The sequence below is a fragment of the Mytilus californianus genome, unplaced genomic scaffold (genome assembly GCF_021869535.1).
Source record: "Mytilus californianus isolate M0D057914Y unplaced genomic scaffold, xbMytCali1.0.p SCAF_6, whole genome shotgun sequence".
NCBI lineage: Eukaryota > Metazoa > Mollusca > Bivalvia > Mytilida > Mytilidae > Mytilus > Mytilus californianus.
The window spans coordinates 119,765,195-119,787,460 of NW_026262712.1; the positions used below are offsets into that span (position 1 = coordinate 119,765,195).

The 22,266-nt window shown below is 31.3% G+C and overlaps 1 protein-coding gene across 1 annotated transcript; it reads left to right on the forward strand.

Annotated features, from left to right (window-relative positions):
• The first annotated feature begins 1,384 nt into the window (after positions 1 to 1,384).
• Positions 1,385 to 22,042, forward strand: LOC127706747 (uncharacterized). The gene is given in 8 exon segments (XM_052211407.1): positions 1,385 to 1,428; positions 4,544 to 4,662; positions 5,341 to 5,595; positions 17,651 to 17,694; positions 17,697 to 17,796; positions 19,766 to 20,165; positions 21,284 to 21,454; positions 22,036 to 22,042. Coding segments are annotated over 8 exon segments (1,140 nt in total).
• The last annotated feature ends 224 nt before the right edge of the window (positions 22,043 to 22,266 follow it).

The window sequence follows — 22,266 nt, forward strand, 5'->3', positions numbered from 1 at the left end:
TTTAATGATAGTCAAAAGTGAAAATATGTTACTATGAAAATTATAACTAATACTATTCTTATCTTATACGAATATTTCATATTTTTTCCAGTATAATGAACGCGATGAACATAAAAATTATATATGAATAGGAGTTAAAATCTGAGTTGATAATTTGTTTAAATTTAATGGTTAGAACTTCGTGTTCATGTATTATTATAATGAAGTGTTATCTAATTAGGAATGCTTTTAATATTTGGTATGCATAGAATGCCTGTGCAAATACGTCAATGAACTACTATACAAAGAAAAAATATCATAAATATTTATTAAAAATAATCATTACAAAGAAAAGGATTCCAAATTGTACGTCGCAGGACATTCAAATTTTAAATGACGAAGTGAAGAAGAAATAAATTTTTACTATTTAGTAGATTAAGCGACAGAATAAACAGTGCCAAAAAGAGAGCAAGAGAGGCTGCATGCAGAAACGGATGTTAAAAGAGAGGTCAGGGCCTCGCCCCCTATGAAGCTACACATATAGTTTATGTATAGACTTTTAGCATATATCACTCCAAACGATGCCTAGTTTGGGCCCCCTTTTTTCACAATCCTAGATCTCATTCTGCATGTTGCATGAGCAAATAAGAAAATGTGTGATGTAACATTTATGACAATCATAAGACCATCATAAGTAATGTCCCGAGGTGTCTTAAATGTACGATCAAAGTTATGAATATCATGACTTGAGACGCCTTCAAATACATATCTTATGACATGTCCTTAAACCATTGTAAGACATGTCTTAATCATAAGATACTTTTGAAAACCATGCTTCATGGCTTGTTTTTCAATTTCCTCCGTGTCCCTCATATAAATAATTGCAAATTCATGATACCCTACGTGAACAGATCTACAACAGTCCAACGATTTACAGAAAAGAGCGACGATTTACAGAAAAGAACAGAAAAGGACCGAAAAGGACCAAAAAGAACAGAAAAGAACAGAAAAGGAACCAAAAAGAGCATACATATATTTATTTCATATTTATAAACACACGAAATTTTGATATTGTTAATACATTGTAATTCCTCGTAATAAATGAACGCATAACTATAACTTAGATTGTACATTTTATAGGGATATGTGGACACAAAAAAAAAAAAAAAAGACAGTATTATAACTTGGTTTTCAGTAAAAAAAAATTTTATATATGTACAAGTAATCATTTGCACACTGTACAATATAAATCACTCCTGTTATACACCATAAAACAAAATGTACCTTTTGATGAACACATCAAAGACTTTTATTCGCATAGTATCGAAATACAATAAGCATTTTAATAAAATAATGTTGTTGTTTTTAAATAAAACTAGCAATTAGTCTTTGAATTTAAAAAAAAATGAAGGAATTAACAACCTGTGACCAAGAGACTGTATTATTCATGTAAGTCCCAGATGCGACTAATTGTCATTAAATAAATAAACTGTAAACTTGATTTTTGACTATTAAATAAACTGTAAACTTGATTTTTGACTATTGAAAAGTATTATAGATTTGAAGAAAATGTTTGCGGAAATAGATCAGCCATATACGACCAACAAATATGTTAAGATAACTTAATTGGAAATCAACTCCTTAATATTAATTGTCCTTAAATATTGATTTTTCTCCCTTTCTGCGTTTTTCGTTTTATTTTAAAACTATAAAAGTGTGGACACAGATCAGTGTGGATAGTATATTTGGATGTTTGACAGTGTTTTCTGACAAAAATAGTTCTCTGTTTTTCCCATAGGGTTCTATGTTAAACCATGGAAGTATAATATTGACATATAATACTTCCATGGTTAAACTGTGTTGTACAGTGATAGCCAACCTGTACCAAACATTAAAAATTAGCAGTGTCGTTTATTTAATATTTAGTTTTAATGTTCAAGACTCTCATGGAGGAGACACTAATTGCATGGATTACCAACGATTCTAATAAAATATGTTCCACAACTTTGATTTTGGATATTGCAGCAAAACTCATAATTAGGAGAGGAACACATTAGGTCATTTCTGCATGATGTGATTTTAATATACGAGATGGTATCTGACAACCTACATGCATGTACTATGTGTATGGTTCTATTTATGTTCCTTTGTGGTGGTCATTTCTTACTTGGGTTTGACCACAAAAACTGTAAATTAGTTATGGATCTTCCCAGTATCATTAGTAAAAGATTTTGTTTAAATGTCGAAATTATTTCTTAGAAGAAATCTAATGGTTTTTTGATATCCAATGGTTTTAAGTAATGACAATAGTTGGCATGACACTTAAAGCTAGATGAGCTAGAAAGTACACTTCTGTGTTATTTTAGTTCTTTCTTCGAAAATGTCTTCTCCAAGGCCTGGTCGAAGTTAAAAAATTAAAATTGGACCAGTATGATAAATTATCATTCATATTTTTTAAATAGCAATAACTTGTGCATGGGGATTATTAACAAATAAAAAATCCTGTGCGCAATTTAATGTAATTATATGTATATATATGTAAATAGTTCGTCTATATATTTATAAGTTAAATGAGAAAGGGTGCCAGAGAGATAGTAAGACGCATGAAGTAGAAAGAGAAATTAAACAAGAGATCTAAGGAGAATGAAAAAAGTGAGGAAATGCACATGGAGATAGAAAATTGATTAAGTCTATACAGATTGGAGAGGCAAAAAATCTACCAGATTGGGAAAGGGAAGAGAAAGCGGATGAAAGATGCAGTCGATATTGTTAAATACTGAAATAGATATAACATATAAATTAATGTATGAGCTTTTTCAAAACTAATTTGAATAGCCCCTATTTGTAATTTGTAGTATATAAGATAGGCATCCGACCCTACCTTTAATAATAAGAGGGTAATTTTTCAATTGTAAGTTAGTCCTGTCGCAATATAAGGTTTCAAAACCTAATAAGAAAGTTTTTTTGGAAACTATCTTTTCATTTATAGACTTTAATGATTTTGCAATTTGCTAGTCTCCTTCGATTGCAAAAAAAATAGATTTCCTTTTCGGTTCTTTTCTATTCTTTTTGGTCCTTTTCGGTCCTTTTCTGTTCTTTTCTTTAAATCGTCGCTCTTTTCTGTAAGTCGTCGGACCCGATCTACAACATTTTAAAAGTTGCAATTGGTGCTATGTAAATGTGACCTACAGTCACCTATCATTTTGTCTGCTACGACTGTAAATGGTTTTTAAATATTTCCAATAAACAGTAATTTTCAACGTATTACAAAGAGGATAATAAAAAAAAAACATAGCACTTTTTTATTTTACCGCACATATATGCTCAAATAGTTTTCCTTTTAGATATTTAGATCTATCATTTTTGTTGGGACTACATTAACTTGCGTATACACTTTTCGTAGTGCAACGGTTTTGACGTTGGGTCACTGGCAGTTACCCTTCACATAAGCTTTTATCCTCGTGCTAGACAAGGTAAACAAAGAAAATGGCAGACGACTGCGACCGCCTTCGTGTTCGCGGTCGGTTTATTAAGAACGACAGATTCAAAAAATCTAAAAGGATGAACACTTTGAACGAGAGAGATAAATTTACTCAATAGGGAGACCATGATTACGGTACGAGGGGAGAATTGCCATTAGAACCGACAATGATTCAAGAGACACCGGTATCAGTTGAGAACATAGCCTCCAATGTTACTGTTTCAACTGATACCGGACACAGTAAAAACATCTTATGGAATGAAGGCAGGAGGGTTGTTGAGTTGGAAGTGCTAGCGGAACAACTCTTCTGCAACAGATGCAACACCCCACTCCATCTGAAGGATATAGTAGGAAATGAAGTAAACAATAATTTTTAGCACCCCTTCATTTTTTACAAACTATCAAAACCATGTGAAGTTTGTAGCTATAGGAATATGATTGCAATTCACTTTCAAATATGTCCTGCTGGCAGAAATCTTTACAATTTTTCTCTCAATCCAAACCCTTGTAGGAAATCAATACTAACAGGACAGCGATTGTTTCTTTGCCTATTATACATTTTAGCTCACTATGCGATATGGGTTTTACTCATTTTTGTAGGCCCTGACTGACCGATAGTTGTTAAATTCTGTGTCATTTGGTCTCTTGTTGAGATTTGTTTAGAGAGTTGTCTCATTGGAAATCATACCACATCTTATATAAATAGAATTTTGTTTCTTTTCCCTTCCCCTTATATAATACAACCTACACAAGAAAAATGTCCTTACTCAAAATGTTTTGTTTTGACATTCTAAATAGAAATACAAAATGTAGTTGTTTTCTTTCAAGTCTCTTGATAAATAATAAAAAATGTAAATTTCATGACATTTTTGTAAATTTCCTTTCACAAATATTAAATAAGATATTTTTCCTACATGCACCTTCAGGTACATTTTTGTACATGTACCTACCCAGTACTTACCCACTATATAAAATTTGGGTCTAAAAAGGGGAAACAACATATATTTTAAGTTTGGCCTCACGATAAAACAAAATAATATCAGCTATAGCTATCTTTCAGTATATTCAATTTTTATCTTACAGGTACAGCTTAGGTAGTCTTTTGGAGGTGGTATGTCAGATATGCTCTGGTATGAAACTGGTATCTACAGGCAAGCGGAATGAAAAAGGAGCATTTGATATCAACTCAAAAGTTGCTCTTGGTATGTGCAAAAAGCTTTATTGTAAGAAAAAAAATAGGAAAGTTAGATTATTAATTCTATTTTATTTATCATTCTGACACGTTTAATGTTTTTTAAAGTAGTTTCTTTCAAACTCATGACATGGGTATGGGGTGTTCAAATTTGTGTACTATGTAGTGTAATTTATTATTTACAGTGTTGCTTACACCAAGGATTGCTAATATGTCTATGGCTTACAGCGTAGCTATTACAAATCACTGCAGGGGCTGTATATATTGTTCTTTCTAACTAAAAACTTGCCTAAGTAAACTAAGAAAAAGATTTTCTCATTTCCGGGATGAAAATTTTTATTCTATTTTTATAACACTATTTTGAATTAAGAGGGTTTTAAGCATCATTCAGAAAAGATCTTATCTTTATACCCACACTAGTTGGTAAACAGCAAACCAATAATTTATTAAAGATGGCCTTAAATTGATTTAAGTAAGGAAGTTATATTTTCTATGTATTTCTGCTTGAATATTAAAAAAGTCATAATGAATTTTGACATTGAATTTTGTGTGCTCACTAGGTTGTAGCGCTATCAATTGTCACCTGAGCTCTATTATTGAATTGTAATTAATTTAATTGATAAAGATATATATATGCAGTATGTAGGTGGTAAAAATTGATAATCATAGTAAATCATAATGATTTCAGCAATGATGCACTCTGGAATGGGTCCTGATGATGTTGTGAATTTTCTCAGCACATGTAACATACCCCCACCTGATCCCAAGACACTGAAAAAGAAGGAGAAATGTATAGCATTGTCACTTATGGATGAGGCATCTGATTCATGTAAAACTGCTAGTGCAGAAGAAAAAGCTATTTCCCCAAGTGATGAATTGGAATGCAGTTTTGATGCTGGTTGGCAAACAAGAGGCTCTGGTTGGCAATATAACAGTAACACAGGTATCATGTCAACATCAGTAATATTATAGAAATAAAAGTGGAGAAGTTTATTGATGTGTGCTCACTAGGTTACGGAATTGCTTATAAACTGAATCAAGTCAGAAGGACTTTATGTAAAAATTATAAATGCATGTTAGTCTTTAAATCTGTCAAGTTTACACATCAATAAACTCGTCCAAAATAACTATTTAGGTTCCAACTATGAAAATCATAGGTACATTTAGGTTTACCCTTGTCCCTCTGTATATCTGTCCTTTCCTCCCAATTTAAGTTAAGTTTTTATGTTTTAGTCCATATCTCACCTACTGTACATGGTAGACCAATGATATTTGATCAATAGATATACCATATGAATAACTAGTAGTACTGCACATTGGGATTCACTAAAAAGTAGGCCATTCTAACCTACAGTAATGTGTTGAGAAAAAAAGAAGATGTTGTATGATTCATAATGATTGCCAATGAGACAACTCTCCACAAGAGACCAAATGACACAGAAATTAACAACTATATGTCACTGTACAGCCTTCAACAATGAGTAAAGTCCATACCGCATTGTCAGCTATTTAGGGCCCAGAAATAACAATGTAAAACAATTCAAACAAGAAAACTAATGGCCTAATTAAAGGTCCATTTCTCAGCTACTATTTTATTTCAATGAAATTTGGTAATAAGGTAGATTGTGATATTGGAACAGATACCTGACATTGGAATTTTTAGGTTTATTTGTAACTTGTGGCTAAACAGCAAGAAAAGCTAAGCAAAACTCACATTTACATCTGTGTCATATAGATAAACCTTATAAGTTATATTTGCAAACATTATCCTTTTTTTAGCTCACCTGGCCCAAAGGGCCACGTGAGCTTTTCTCATCACTTGGCGTCCGTCGTCCGTCGTCCGTAAACTTTTACAAAAATCTTCTCCTCTGAAACTACTGGGCCAAATTTTTTTTTTTTTTAATTAATCAATTTTATTGCACCTTTGCTGTTAGCAATTTACTCAATCTACAGCTTCAATTAAGTATCCCTTTAAATTAGTTATTGAATATCTAGGGAAAGATATTCGATAAAGTATATCTATAAAGTAAGTTATATTAATACAGATCAATACATTAGAACAATTCTACATAATTTTTGTTTTTTTACCGGAATACGGTACGTTTCTTAACCTATACTGTATATGATTTTTTTTATCAAAGCTTCACTGAACCGCAAAATTGATGATGTATTGATCTTTGATACTGATAGCATGACTCTTCAGTCGACAATAGAATTTTGAACTTAAAACTTTTTGTTTTGTTTACAACACTGAATTATATAAGAAGTCTTGGATGATGAGGTAAAAATGTTTTTTTTTTTTTCACTCATTATTTTTTAACAGTAAATGTTGATTTCTATGATAAAGCCGAAGATCGAAAGTTGATCGAAAGTACACGTGGTCTTAAAATTATACATGTATGCAGTAACGTTGCATTGTGTTGTGTATTCTGCTCGCTCTCCTGCTCATTATAATTTTGCATTGTGAACAGGAATAAACATATTTAATAACAATTCTAATTCAGTGTAGCTGTAATAAATTATAAAAGAGTAAAATTGCGAATTTCAGTTAATGCACACCAATTGACTGGACACATGTGCAGTCATGTATTATGAGGTCACAGCTAAGACTTGTATCTAATAATTATCATTTCATTTAAAGGAATTCGAAATATTCCCTTGTTTTAAGTATTATTTTCTTGTTTTTTTTGCTTCTGATTTTATTTATGTTAATAATGTCCCAGATTTCATTTTTGAAGATTTTGAAGATATCAATGACCTTATCTTTCTTGTCATACATATAATATGCTTTATAGATGGAAAAGAAAATTATAGTTAATAGATAGTTCATATCAAAATAAGCTTCATCATCAATTTTATAGCCAGTTACTAAACTTTCAAGACTAAGTATATGCTTATCAATTTTTAAAAATGCTAATAGCTGGTCAACTTTATGCCAATAATGAACATTATATGAACAGGAAAAAAAGAAGTGTTTATAATCATCATGTTGCTTACAATAGAAGCACAAACCACTTGGTACTATTTTCCATTTATAAAGTAATTCATTACAGGCTAATATATAATGTATTATTTTCCATTTAAACATTTTAAATTTGTTGTTTTCAAGGTAGTTAAAAATAAAGTTAAATGTGGACTTCAATTTTGTAGTCATTTTTTTATGAAGAATTCTTTCCCACATTAAAACTCCTGTCGGTTTATCATGTGTAAATTGACTTTGCAAGAAAGTATATACTTCTTTGTTACTCATATCTGGTGAAATTTCATGTTTTAGTAGTATATTTAACTTCACTGATGTTTTTATATTGACAACAGTTTTGTAAGAGCTTTCTTGTTTTAAAATATTTTGCCAGTGCTTTGGTATAGCTTTTTTAACTAATGAAAATTCTCTAATCCAATCTTGTTTATTCTTTAAATTTTTTAGTACAGTTTCTGATGAGATGTATCCGTTTTCATCTAATATATTATTGATGTACAAAATATTACTATTAATCCAGTTTTGAAAGAACAAACATTTCCCATTTTCTTTGATAAGATGATTTCCCCATATAAGTTGTTTTCTAACCTGAAGAAAGTTTCTTGGTATGATTGTTTGACCTCCTTTTATTTCTACCCATGTTTTAATTAATTGTTTATTGAATTCAGGTAAAGATTTATAATCTATTTTATTAAGCAAATTAACATTTGTTAAATTCATTCTGAATAAAAGAAAATCTTTCCCAAATTTATCAAGGTAAAATCTTGGAATAATTTTCCAGTTATCATTTTCCTTTTTGATTAGTTTTAAAACCCATCTGATTTGTAATGATTTAAGATAGCAGTCTAAATCAATCATTTGTAATCCTCCCTCAAGATATGGTTTACATAATATAGTACGTTTAACTTTATCTTTTTTTCCACTCCATATAAAATTATATATTAAATTCTTGAACTTTTGCTTTATTTCCTGTGTTATTATCATACTTGATGCAATGTATGTTAGGTTTGGTAAAATTAAAGACTTAACTACAGTTATCTTTCCTATTAATGTTAAGTTTCGTTTGTTCCATCCTTGAATTAATTTTTCACATTTGTCTATTTGCTTTTCTGTATTTAATTTTTGACATTCTTGATAATTGTATCCAAAATATATTCCTAGACTTTTAATGTGGTCTTGTTTCCAGTTTATATTTTCAAATTTATCTTTTGAATGTTTAAGTTTCCCAAGCCATAACCTTCTGTTTTATTTCTATTCAATTTAAGTCCAGAAAGGCTTCCAAAAGTTTCAATAATGTTAAGGGCTATACTTATTTCTTTGCGTGTTTTTAAAAACAATTGAGTATCGTCTGCCAACTGACATATTTTTAGCGAGCAAGATTTTCTATCTAATTTGATTTCAAATCCTTTTAGTTTGTTATTTTCCCTTAATTTAATTGCCATTATTTCAACAGATAAAACGAAAATTAACGAGGATAACGGACACCCTTGTTTAATCCCACGGAATGTATTAAAGGGGGCAGACACCCATCCATTATTTAAAATACACCCTTTTATATCTGTATACATAGTTTCAACCCATTTAATGAATTCCTTTTTAAAACCAATTTTTTTTAAAGATTCAAACATAAAACACCACTCCAGTGAGTCGAAAGCTTTAGTAAAGTCTAAAAATAAAATCGCACCATCTACTTTAAATTTTTCAGAATAATCAATGATGTCTTTGATTTGTCTAATATTAAATCCTATGTATCTGTTTTTTATGTAACCTTTTTGATCAGAGTGAATTATTTTTGGAAGTACTGATTTTAATCTTTGCGCTAAGGCATAGGCTAATAATTTAACATCATAATTTAATAATGTGATAGGTCTATAGTTATCAAGGAAGAGTGGATCATTTTTTTATACAAAAGAGATATAGCTCCAATTTTTTGGGAGTTGGTTAATTCACCTTTTTTAAAGCAATAATTGAAAACGGGTACTATCAAATCTTTAATTTGTTCCCAGAATTTTCTATAAAACTCAACATTTAGTCCGTCCAAACCTGGGGCTTTGTTCAGTTTCATTTTAAATATAGCCTCTGTGCATTCACTTATAGTAATTTTTCCTTCACATATATTGCTTTCATTTTCATTAATTTTTTTACATTCTTTAATAGTTTCAAAGTACTTTCTTACCTCTTCTGTGTCAGGTTTTGTTGAAGTATATAATTTAGTATAATAATTAACTTCTAGATTTATTATTTTGTTTTGGTCATATGTTACCTGTTTATTTTCATCATACAGTTGAGTTATAGTTTTTTTACTTTGCCTTGTTTTTTCTAGGCCAAGAAAAAAGGATGTGTTTTTCTCCCCTTCTTCTAGCCATTTCACACGTGATCTTATTTGATTTCCTTTAATTTTTTCATTATATAAGCTTGCTAATTGTTTTTCTATATTTTCTTTTAGGTTAATTTTCCTCTCATGTGTATTGCTGTCACAATCTATTTCAGCAGATAATGTTTTTAATGTGTTTTCTAAAATTTCAATATTATCTTTTTTAATATTTGCTTTTAATTTACAGTATTGAATGGTATAATCCCTTACCTCAACTTTAAAATTATCCCATAAAATATCTAGGTTTAGAGATGTTTCTGCTTTTGTTTTATATGTATTAATCAACTTTGAAATAATTTTTTGATACTGTTTATCATCTAGGATGCTACTGTTTAATTTCCAGTAACCTCGCCCTTTTGAGTTTCTATTTATGTTGATTTTTAATGAAACGGCGTAATGATCAGTGTGTTGAAGTACTATTGGTCTTATGTCGCATGAAATGCAATTTTTATTAACTTCATCACTTACTAAAAAATAATCAATTCTTGTAGATTCTGAAAGGTTTTTTCTTCTCCAGGTAAATTGGGTTTTATTTATGTTTTTGCCTCTCCAGACATCGGTTAGTTTTAGATTCTTAATCAATGTCTTGAGGTTATGAACTGGTTTATCAAATTTTTTATTTCCTAATTTTTTCTTGGTATCTTTTATAGATAATATGTCATTGAAGTCACCCCCAATTATTAACTGGCCAATACTATGATCTTCAATTAATTGTTTTACTGATTTAAAAAAAGTATTTCTTGTTTAATAATTATTAGGTGCATATAGGTTCACTAAGGTGTATATATTGTCATCTATTTCTATATTAACTAGTATGAATCTACCTTCTGAGTCTTTATATTGGTCAATAAGCTTGTAGTTTAATCTGCTTTTTATCCATATAGCCACCCCTCTTGCATTACTTAACCCATTATTTAAAATTAATTCACCTTTGAATTCTTGTTTTAACTTTGATTCTAAGGTGTAAGTAAAATGAGTTTCTTGTAGGAATACTATATTACATTTTTGTTGATTAGCCCATTCAATAATTCTGTTTCTTTTTTCAGATTTTTGTAACCCGTTGGTATTTACGGTGCAGACATGGATACAGTTTTTATGTATCATATTGTATTATTATTCAGAAGGTGAGCTAGTATAATTAAGGAGTTCTGTTCAGTTTGAAAGTAAGTTGAACCTGTAAATCCACATGAATTTGAATTTAAGATTTTATCTTTATCCTTGCTTTGTTTGTTTTTTTTGTATGACATTTTTATCAGTATTAAATTCTTTATATATGTACATCTATATACAACCATAATTATCATGATTATTAATGTGCAAACATTACACAACATATCAGTTACTGACCTCAATATATAGGTCGTGAATTGGGTCAACAATGTGACTTGAAATACAGACCCCTTTGTGTCCAAAAAAAAATATTTTGGACTCATTAAGTTTGTATACATACATGCAAATACAATCAATAGAAAAATATATACAAAGATGATTAATAGAAAAAAACATGACTTTAAACTAAACACTATATAAACAAAATTGTTAAATGTTTTTAAATGTACTATAAAAATACATACTGGACTATTATTTACATGGTATTTACAGAGCCAATGTTGCATAGTATTGTTGGCTACTTGATAAGCTAAGTGAAACACTAGTATGTTTATGATCAATATTTGTATTGTATGACTTATGAATGTTTTAGTGTCAATTATAATAATCGATCTATGTTTTGATTTTTTTAGGTGTACTTTATCCTTTTGAGGTTTGGTGTATGGATTCACAGATGATAATCCCATATCCGCTTTAACCAAAACTATTGAAGGATTTATTACAATTATATAGGAAAGAGTTAGTTTCCGACAAGCTTTTTGAAAACATATATGTGAAGTGAATGTACATATGCAGCTTTGCAATAAGTGATAAAAAAAGACACAAAGAATTTTAATAATAAAGAAAAGATCTAAAGATGTTGAGATTGTGCACACGCTGCTTACCACTGGATGTGAGAAACTGTACATAGTTACAAAAGGATTGTAAATTACTAATAAGAGAGGAGATATTTAGTTGTGATTATATAGACTGATAATTGAGTGATATAGAATTAAATGATGACTTATAGTTTTATGGTCTATTAATTTTTGAATTGTGGTTAAATGATACCTGTAATGATAATAAAATATTAATTAAATACATCATTATATTCATATTGTTGTGTTTTTGATTCTTATACAAACACAGGTAAATTAACTACATGTATGTATATAATTAGGTATCAGTTGTTTTGGACCTCTTGGCAGTAGAATCACTCTCTTTGTCGTGAAGCTTCTCAGTTGGTGTTACTGGGGACTTCAGAAATGTAATACTAACAGGTTGTTTTGATGGAGTTTGAGTTTTTTTGGTTGATTCTTGTGTGCTCTGATTACCGGACATGAATGAGGTTATTTGAGCTTGGTTGGGATCACCCTTTTTATTACTGTTCTTTTTTTTTTTATTTTCTTTCGTTTTTGTGGATCAGCTACAGGATTGATAATAGATTGCGACTGTCCATTGTCATCTTCACATCCAGTAGTTGATGCACCTTCACGTTCAGTAAATGATGCGCCTTCATGACCGCTCACTCCGGTAGCTGATGCACTTTCACATGTTACATCATTGTTGGTTTGGACGGATATTTGTGTTGCATCAGTGCCAGTTTCAGATTCAGAAGTTTCATCATCCGCATCACTTGTTTCATTGCTTTCTTTATCTGATTGTTCGGGGACGTCTGAGAAAGTATCCTTGGTACAGGCATTTTGTTTGTGTCCTTCTTGTCCACATGATCTGCATACCTAATCATTGGTACAATCTTTTGTTTGGTGACCTTCTTTCAGACATTTCGAACATTTTTTATTTTGAAAGTTGTTTTTAAGCTGATCACGATAGAGGATGGTGGCTCTATATTTGCCAATGAGAATGGATCTTGGGATGTGCTCTGTTAGCGGTCCATCACAAATGATGATCCTGTCTCCGGTTAGGCAGTTGGTCAGTTTGTAGTTATATCGTAATCGTTCTCTAAAGTTGCTCAAAATTGAGCAACCATATTTTTCCAACTCCCTAATAATTTGTCCGTCGTCTGCTGAAAGAGGTACGTCTTTTACTCTTATTCGTACATTGTTGATGTTTTCATGTGCAGTCACACGTGGATTTCTTGAGTAAGTCCAGACTGATTTACCACGAACTGTGATGCATTTGGATATAAGGATATCTCTTTCAGATTCGTCATCAAGGTAAATTCTCCATAAGCCTCGGATTCTTTGAAGGCCAATAATTGTTCTATCGGGTACAACTTCGCTGACAGCTTTGTACATTTCAGTGTGTGTCAGGTATAATTTTTTCAGAGTCTCTCCTTCAGATATTGATCCAAAGACATCTGATTCCAATGTAAATACAGGTTTAACACTAACCATGTCTGAGGGTTCAATTGTTTTAGGGTCTGTTTTAATTTTTTCTGCATAGGACGCCATTTTGGGTTCACTTTCTTCATTAGATTTTGCCATAACTTGCCTGAATTCAGCTATTCTAAAGTTTTTTTTTCTACAATTAGTCACTTAAAGACTAGAACTACATACAAGCAAGCAGCTATAATACTATGAAGTGATTGTCGATGAGAAAACAAAGTTAATTACGATTTTTGTCTTTAAGTAGTTACACACCCGATACCTTAGTCAAGGGCCGTAACTCATTTCTACTGGGCCAAATTTAACCAAACTTGGCCAATATCATCATTAGGGTATCTAGTTTAAAAAATGTGTCCGATGACCCGGCCAACTAACCAAGATGGCCGCCATGGCTAAAAATAGAACATAGGGATAAAATGTAGATTTTGGCTTATACAGTACGGGTAGAGACTTATTACTATAAATAACGGACTGGGACATGTCGGAAATGAATAATCCGACTTTTTTATGGTAGGTAGTATGGTCATTAATCAACAGATCCAGGTGTGAACGGTAATATAATTGTCCTTTCATCTCAATTCGTGCTACTAGATTATTACGCTTCACTGATTTCAGAATCAGGTTACCTGTGATTTAAACCTCTCAGTCACTTTATTGATTAGTTCTACATCGTATTTGACATAAAATATTTTTACAGGTGAAGTACTAGAGACAACTTTGTTTTAATAAAAATAGCCTATTTTTTTAATTATGGCTTTTTATATTTCAAATGCTGTTTTTATTCCTCAAAATATTATTTTCTATGTTCACTGGGTTTTTTTTTTGTTATGTATTTTTTTCGTATTTGTTGGCATACAATTTTTAAAATATTTTCTTTTTTATTTCTGGAAGGTTATTTTTTACTGATTTATTTTCCACATAAACCCATTGATTAGCAGAATGATGTGCAAAGTGCTGCTGCATACGTTTTAGTTTGACAACACTACATTTGTATTTAATTTTCAGTCTGCGTTGGGTCAGTTCTGAAATAAAAATAATTACAGTGAGCAATACTTGTATACTAGTAGTTTGGTGATTCTTTATAATTGTGAATTTACTTTTTACTGTAAACAAATATTGTCCGAAAGTTGGTGATATATAACTAAAGTAGTACGCAAATAATAACACTAGAAGAAGATAACGATTCTTCTCGGGAATTGATTTATTTTGATATTTCTGTGTTTGTAAAATATGCATGAAATAATTGCCACTGACATGAAATGACATTAAAACAAGAAGCATTCAATCGTTTGATGACCAGTTAATTAAATATTTACTATGATTTGTAGTCTAAAGAAATGCAATTACTCCTATTTTATTAATTTTATGGTGCTGCATTGACTCTTAATTGCATAATATTAATTTACGCACAATGCATGTTAACTTGTATGTTGTATTTTTGACACCAATCTAAAAAAATATTTGCCGTGAAAAGACAATTCCATGATACACATATCAGTGATCAACAGCATATGGTTGAACTTTGAACTTGACTTCACTCTCAATAAAATGTTGAATGCTAAAAATAGCTGGGATTAATTTTGTCAAATGCACGTGATTTTCTTATGGCGGGAAATATCGTAACAGTTGACACAGGTGACCTTACTGACCGACCGTGGGAAAATCCATTCATGATTTAATTTGATACGTAATGATTGGCAGTATTGTGCGTTAGTTTTGAGGCTCTTGATCGAGATCCATTAATAATTGATTTACCAGAATAGAAAATTTAATCCTTGTAATTATAAAAAAAACAAGCTTTAGTCTTCTTTAACTATTTTATTTATTATATTTCTTAGTCAACACCTAGATTCCTATTTAAATAATTTATTCGGACACCTCCTTTAAAGTTCGGGAATTATACAATTAAACTGCCGACATCGATTTACAAAATCTTACTGACTGCACAAGCTTTAAAGAATGGCTAGAAATACGACGCAAAAGTAAAGACGGCTAATCATGAATAGTGTAAAACTTTGATCTTCATGTTTTGATTGACACAATTCGTAAAATATGTTTATAAAAACACGATTTTCATTAAAATTTCAAACATGGAAATAGAAAGGCAATATCTTTGTTATAATACAACGAGTGTCAACAAATCTGTTATTTCTATTCTATGTAAATTTATTAACAAACAAAATTTAAAACAGTGCTGGGTCATAGAATATTGACGTGCATATGAAAAGTTTTTTTTATATAAAAAAAAGGAATCGAAAGATTATCACTGCGTTATAAATATTGTAAAAAAACAATTGTTTCAAAGAGATTAACGGGAAATATATGTCTAAATAGAAAGCACGGATGATCTGGCTGACCAAATTGTTTTACTTGCGAGAAATGATTGACAGGTATGAATAGACGTAGAGGCTCCGACGGGGAACGTGGTATCGAAAGGAAAATAACAGTTTATTCACAATGCCTATATTCAATTTGTTTATATACTCTATAAATATGATATGTTGGCCTTATACTTAGAATTGTGTTTCTATTAATAACTTTAAGGAACAGGACGTTAAAAGGGGGAAATATTGTAACCATCAACGAAAACCCGTATAATTTACGGGATTTATGTCTCAACATTTTGATTAAAACTTCGATTGAAAACAGTCCTGGTTGTTATAATTTTGAATAAAATGAAATATTTACGGTTTACAAATACAAATACGAATAGTTTATTGGCACAAACACAATTATTATAACTGGCAACACATTTTTACAGTACATTGTTAAAAATCGTCTTTCTTTCATTTTCAAGTTAAAAAAAAGGTGATCCCATATTCATGATATTAAATTTTTATTTTTATTGTAATTTTTTCTTTTTGAATATAAAACAATATTTTACATTTGTTATCTATCCTCCATAAATAGTAAAATATCTGTACAGGTAAAATTTAATTCTAATCAAGCTGGTACAGATTGATTTACGACCTTCCACTCGGATATTGTACAGGTTGATATCACAGCAGTTGTTAATTACACTCAGACAACTGTCCGGCCAGTCTGACATCTAGACGGATTAAGACATCCATAATAATAAGTCTCTACCCGTACTGTATCTCTGAAACCAAAGCATTGAGAGCAAATCTGACATAGGGTAAAAATGTTTATTAGCTCAAGATCTATCTGCCCTGAAATTTTCAGATGAATCGGACAACCCGTTGTTAGGTTGCTGCCCCTGAACTAATAATTTTAAGGACATTTTGCCTTATTTGGTTATTATCTTGAATATTATTATAGATAGAGATAAACTGTAAACAGCAATAATGTTCAGCAAAGTAAGTTCTACAAATAAGTCAACATGACCAAAATGGTCAGTTGACCCCTTAAGGAGTTATTGCTCTTTTATAGTCAATTTTTAACAATTTTTCGTAAATTTTTGTTATCTTTTACAATCTTCTCCTCTGAAACTACTAAGATGAATTTAACTAAAGTTGTAAACAATCATCATTAGGGTATGTAGTTTAAAAATTGTGTTTGATGACCCCGCCCTCAAACCAAGATGGCCGACATGGCTAATAATAGTACAAAGGGTAAAATGCAGTTTTTGGCTCATATATCTAAACCCAAAGCATTTCTAGCAAATCTTTCAAAAACAAAATTGTTTATTAGGTCAAGATCTATCTGCCCTTAAATTTTCAGACCATTCAGGCAACCCGTTGTTGGATTGCTGCCCCTGAATTGGTAATTTTTAGAAATTTTTTCAGCTTTTGGTTATTATCTTGAATATTATAATAGATAGAGATAAACTGTAAAGAGCAATAATGTACAGCAAAGTAAGACCTACAAATAAGTCACATGACCAAAATGGTCAATTGACCCCTTAAGGAGTTATTGCCCTTTATAATAAATTTTTAACAATTTTCATAAATTTTGTAAATTTTTACAAAATAATTTCCACTGAAACTACAGGGCCAAGTTCATTATAGATAGAGATAATTGTAAGCATCAAGAATGTTCAGTAAAGTAAGATCTACAAACACATCACCATCACCAAAACACAATTTTGTCATGAATCCACCTGTGTCCTTTGTTTAATATGCACATAGACCAAGGTGAGCGACACAGGCTCTTTAGAGCCTCTAGTTTTTATTTTGAATATAATTATCAGAAACTGTTTTTGACCTTTTTTTTATGTGACTAAAAAGGACATGGACTTCGTATATTTCAGGACATTCCAGTCTAGTTGGTGTAAAGACAGGGAAAATTCTAGACTATGATAATTTGATATAAGAACTAAACTTTGCAGTATATGCCAGCATCATTTGGGAAGAAAGGAAACAATTCCAAATCATCAATGCAACAGTAATTGGCAAGGTACACAACAATTTTTTAAAAACGTTTTTTTTCAGCAAAATCCAAAGATTTAAGGTTAATCCAGCCTTCTGTGAAAACGTCACCATATCCACAATCTGTTTTAGTTTATGCAAAATAGTCATCCAGACAACAATAAGAATATCACAAGTCGTAACTATAGCTAGCACATACATTTGTAACAAATAATTTTTTATAGCAATCTTTCCGAATGGAGGTTGCCCTATAGTGACCAGTCTGTCGGTCTGTAACAAGTTGTGTCCCCTCTATATCTAGAAAATCATTATGATTTCATACTTGGGTTTCAGTTGACAACCCATGTCCTATGGTGAAGATTGTGTCTGCTCTATATCTTCAGAACCATTATGATTTCAAAGTTTATACTTAACATGTATATTAACCAACCCCCTAATCATTCATCACCCCAAAACTCAATAACAGCCTTCCCTTTGTGGTATGGTACCTTGCAGTACAATTTCAGAGAGATCCATACACTTGAACACAAGTTATTGTCTGGAAATTAGAAAAATGCTTGTTTTTTGGCCCCTTTTTGGCCCCAAATTCCTCAACATTTAGGGCAATTACCCCCAAACTCAAACCCAGCTTTCCCTTTGTGATATGGAACCTTGTAGTACAATTTAATAAAGATCCATACACTTACACACAAGTTATTGTCCTGAAACCAGAACAATGCTTGTTTTTTGCTCCTTTTTGGCCCTTATTCCTAAAATTTGAGGCAATTACCCCCAAAATCAATCCCAGCCTTCCCTTAGTGGTATGGTACCTTTCAGTACAATTTCAGAGAGATCCATACACTTGAACACAAGTTATTGTCTGGAAACTAGAAAAATGCTTATTTTTGGCCCCTTTTTGGCCCTTTTTTCCTAAACGTTTAGGGCAATTACCCCCAAACTCAAACCCAGCTTTCCCTTTGTGATATGGAACCTTGAAGTACAATTTAATAAAGATCCATACACTTACACACAAGTTATTGTCCTGAAACCAGAAAAATGCTTGTTTTTTGCCCCTTTTTGGCCCTTATTCCTCAAATTTGAGGCAATTACCCCCAAAATCAATCCCAGCCTTCCCTTAGTGGTATGGTACCTTTCAGTACAATTTCAGAGAGATCCATACACTTGAACACAAGTTATTGTCTGGAAACTAGAAAAATGCTTATTTTTGGCCCCTTTTTCCTAAATGTTTTGGGCAATTACCCTCAAACTCAATTCCAGCTTTCCCTTTGTGATATGGAACCTTTTAGTACAATTTCAGAAAGATCTATACACTAACACACAAGTTATTTTCATGAAACTAGAAAAATGCTTGTTTTTTGCCCCTTTTTTGGCCCCTAATTCCTAAAATTTTGAGGCAATTACCCCCAATATCAATCCCAGCATTCCCTTTGTGATATGGAACCTTGTGGTACAATGTCAGAGAGATCCATACACTTATACACACAAGTTATGTCTGGAAGTTACAAAAATGCTTATTTTTGGCCCCTTTTTGGCCCCTAATTCCTTAACTGTTGGTACCATAACCCCCAAAATCAATCCCAACCTTCCTTTTGTGGTATTGAACCTTATGGTAAAATTTCATAGAGATCCATTCACTTAAACTAAAGTTAGAGTGCGAAAACCAATGTGTCTTCGGACGACGACGACGCCAACGTCATACCAATATAAGACCACAAATTTTTTTTGCGGTCGTATAAAAACATAACTTTTTGTTTTGGTCCTTGAAAAAAGGACAATGATATTTGGTTTATTATTGCATAGTCATAACACCTCCTTATGGCTATGCGCTTACAAATCAAGTATGTGTGTTGTGTACCACCATGACCTTATTCTTAGACTACAATGTCAAATAATTTAGTTTTGTAAGTTATAAGAAGGGAGATGAAATATGTTTCAGTCATCCAAAACAGTTCTCACGTAATTAATTGTATTAATTACAATGTCCTTTTTTGTTACAGGGTCAAGTAAAGGCATGGAGCCTGACATGGCTTTATCCATGGTTACAAGGATGGACGACAGAGGGTGCACAGTTGGCATTATTCACGCAGATAATGACTCTACAACAACATCAAGGCTGAAGCAAAAATTTGAAAAAATTAAAAAAAGAGACGACAAGAACCATGTCAAGAAAAATCTGTGGAAACAACTGTATGCAGCAGCAAATAAGTACAGAGAGCTGAAGGGAAAAGGAGTTATTCCTTACATACTTAGATGCTATATGTATGCTATAAGTTCAAAACAGTCAAAGGAGGATGAACTTTGTGAAAGATTAGACAGTATAGTTCCACACCTCTTTGGAGACCATTCAGGCTGTTCTGGGGATTGGTGCACATATTCCAAGCAACCATCAACATACAGGTTTGATTTTTTTTAAATTTGAAGGATGTTATACATATATATGAATGTTTTTTTTTTATATTTTTATTATGAGTGATATATGCCAGAACAAAAGTTAATTTTGGGAGCTGTTATTGCTATTTTAAATGCTGACAACCAATTTTGTCATATAAATGCAGAAAAAAAACAATATACAATGTACAATAAAACAAGTACATCCTCTCATTCTATAAAACAAACAAAAACAAAAGGTTTTTCTTCAGGTAAATACAATTATAGGATCATTAGGACCAAAATAATTTACAGACAATAAAAAGACTTGTAATGGTTAATTGAAGAACATTTTTTCCTGGAATTGAACAATAATTGTGTTGTATTTGAATACTTGCAAATGGACTATTCCATCCGTGATGTTACTATCACCAAATGAGTTTTCGGGTGACTAAAAAATGTAAGATAAAACCATCAGCAAATATTCAAATACAACACAGTTATTGTTATGCACAAGTCTTATTTTCTCAATAAATTTTTATGCCCCATTTATGGGCATTATGTTTCTGGTCTGTCTGTGCATCCGTTTGTCCATATGTTGGTTCGTCCGTCCGTCCGTTCGTCCGTTCGGCTGTCCCGCTTCAGGTTAAAGTTTTTGGTTGAGGTAGTTTTTGATGAAGTTGAAGTCCAATCAACTTGAAACTTAGTACACATGTTCCCTATGATATGATCCTATTAGATTTAATGCCAAATTAGAGATTTTGTCCCATTTTCACGGTCCACTGAACATAGAAAATGATAGTGCGGATGGGGCATCCATGTACTTGGGACACATTCTTGTTGTTTTTATATTTTGGAAATTTCATCTGTGGCACAGCGCAAAAAATTTCATCCAACAGGTACATCATCAGTTTTACCCCCTGAAGGTATGTGATTTTGTCCAATCAAAATCCTTGTTATAAAAAAAAATGCATTACAATACATAATGAATAACACAGTTCAGCCTCTTTAGGAATATGCAAGCAAGCTTTTTAACTAAATGGACAGGTAAATAAAATTGTACAGTATAGATCAATTTGAAACATTGCCATAAATCAACATTCATATAATGTATGACATTTCAACTATTTTCTTTGGTATCATTTCAGATATAAACATCTCCCAAAAGGTGAACCATTGACAAATGAGAACCTGCGTAAGCAGTTAGAGACAGTGACAGAAAATTACAAGAAAAGATCAAGCCAACTTGTAGATTTAGGGTCAATACAGAGCAATGAAAACTTCAACAATATAGTTGCAAGCAAGGCTCCAAAAAATAGGTCAGTAACTAAAAACATTGATTATAACCTTTCAGTAACATCCCAAAAATAATTCCAACATCAAACACAAAGAAAATGAATATAAACATAGCAATACAAAATAGAATTCTTTCAATTTCAAAGGGAGATGATTGCTGTTTATCTGTCATTAGAAAATTGACTATTTCAGAATTTTTTTCTCTGAAAACTTACTTAGCAGAATTCTTTTTTTAAACTATGATCATTAGCATATTCCTAAAAAACAATCCTTCATTTTGATATCACTGTATACACAAAAAATAACCAACAGTGCAAACGGTTTAACATGAATTTAAGTTTCACTTTATAAAATTAAATTTTTGATATGAGGAGGGCAGGCCTAGGAGACGACAGGTGGCAAAGGTTTTGTGATTCAACTCCAAAACTTTTAAAGATATAATTTCAAAATTTTAAAAACTAATATGAGATCTTATGAAACAAAAGTGAACAATTCAAAGATGTTTGAACAGTTATTCCCCCTGAAACAGTTTTATAATAATTTTAGCTAGTTTAATCTTCTGACAGCTGCTTTACAATATTAACTGTGAAATTTCTTTTTGTAGATCATAAGGTGGAACCAGCTTATTAAAAGCAAGAGTTTCAGCTGCAGTTCTTCAGAAGAATGAAGGTTATACCTGGGTTAACAAGGTATTGTGTTACAGCTTATATATTATAAATACTGTGTATTTCCTGTTTTATTTTACCCCATGTAACATAAACATAGTATAATGTTTGTGACCTGTCATTTTAGGTTTCTAAACAATAATTTGAAAACTGATACAGTGATTATTAAC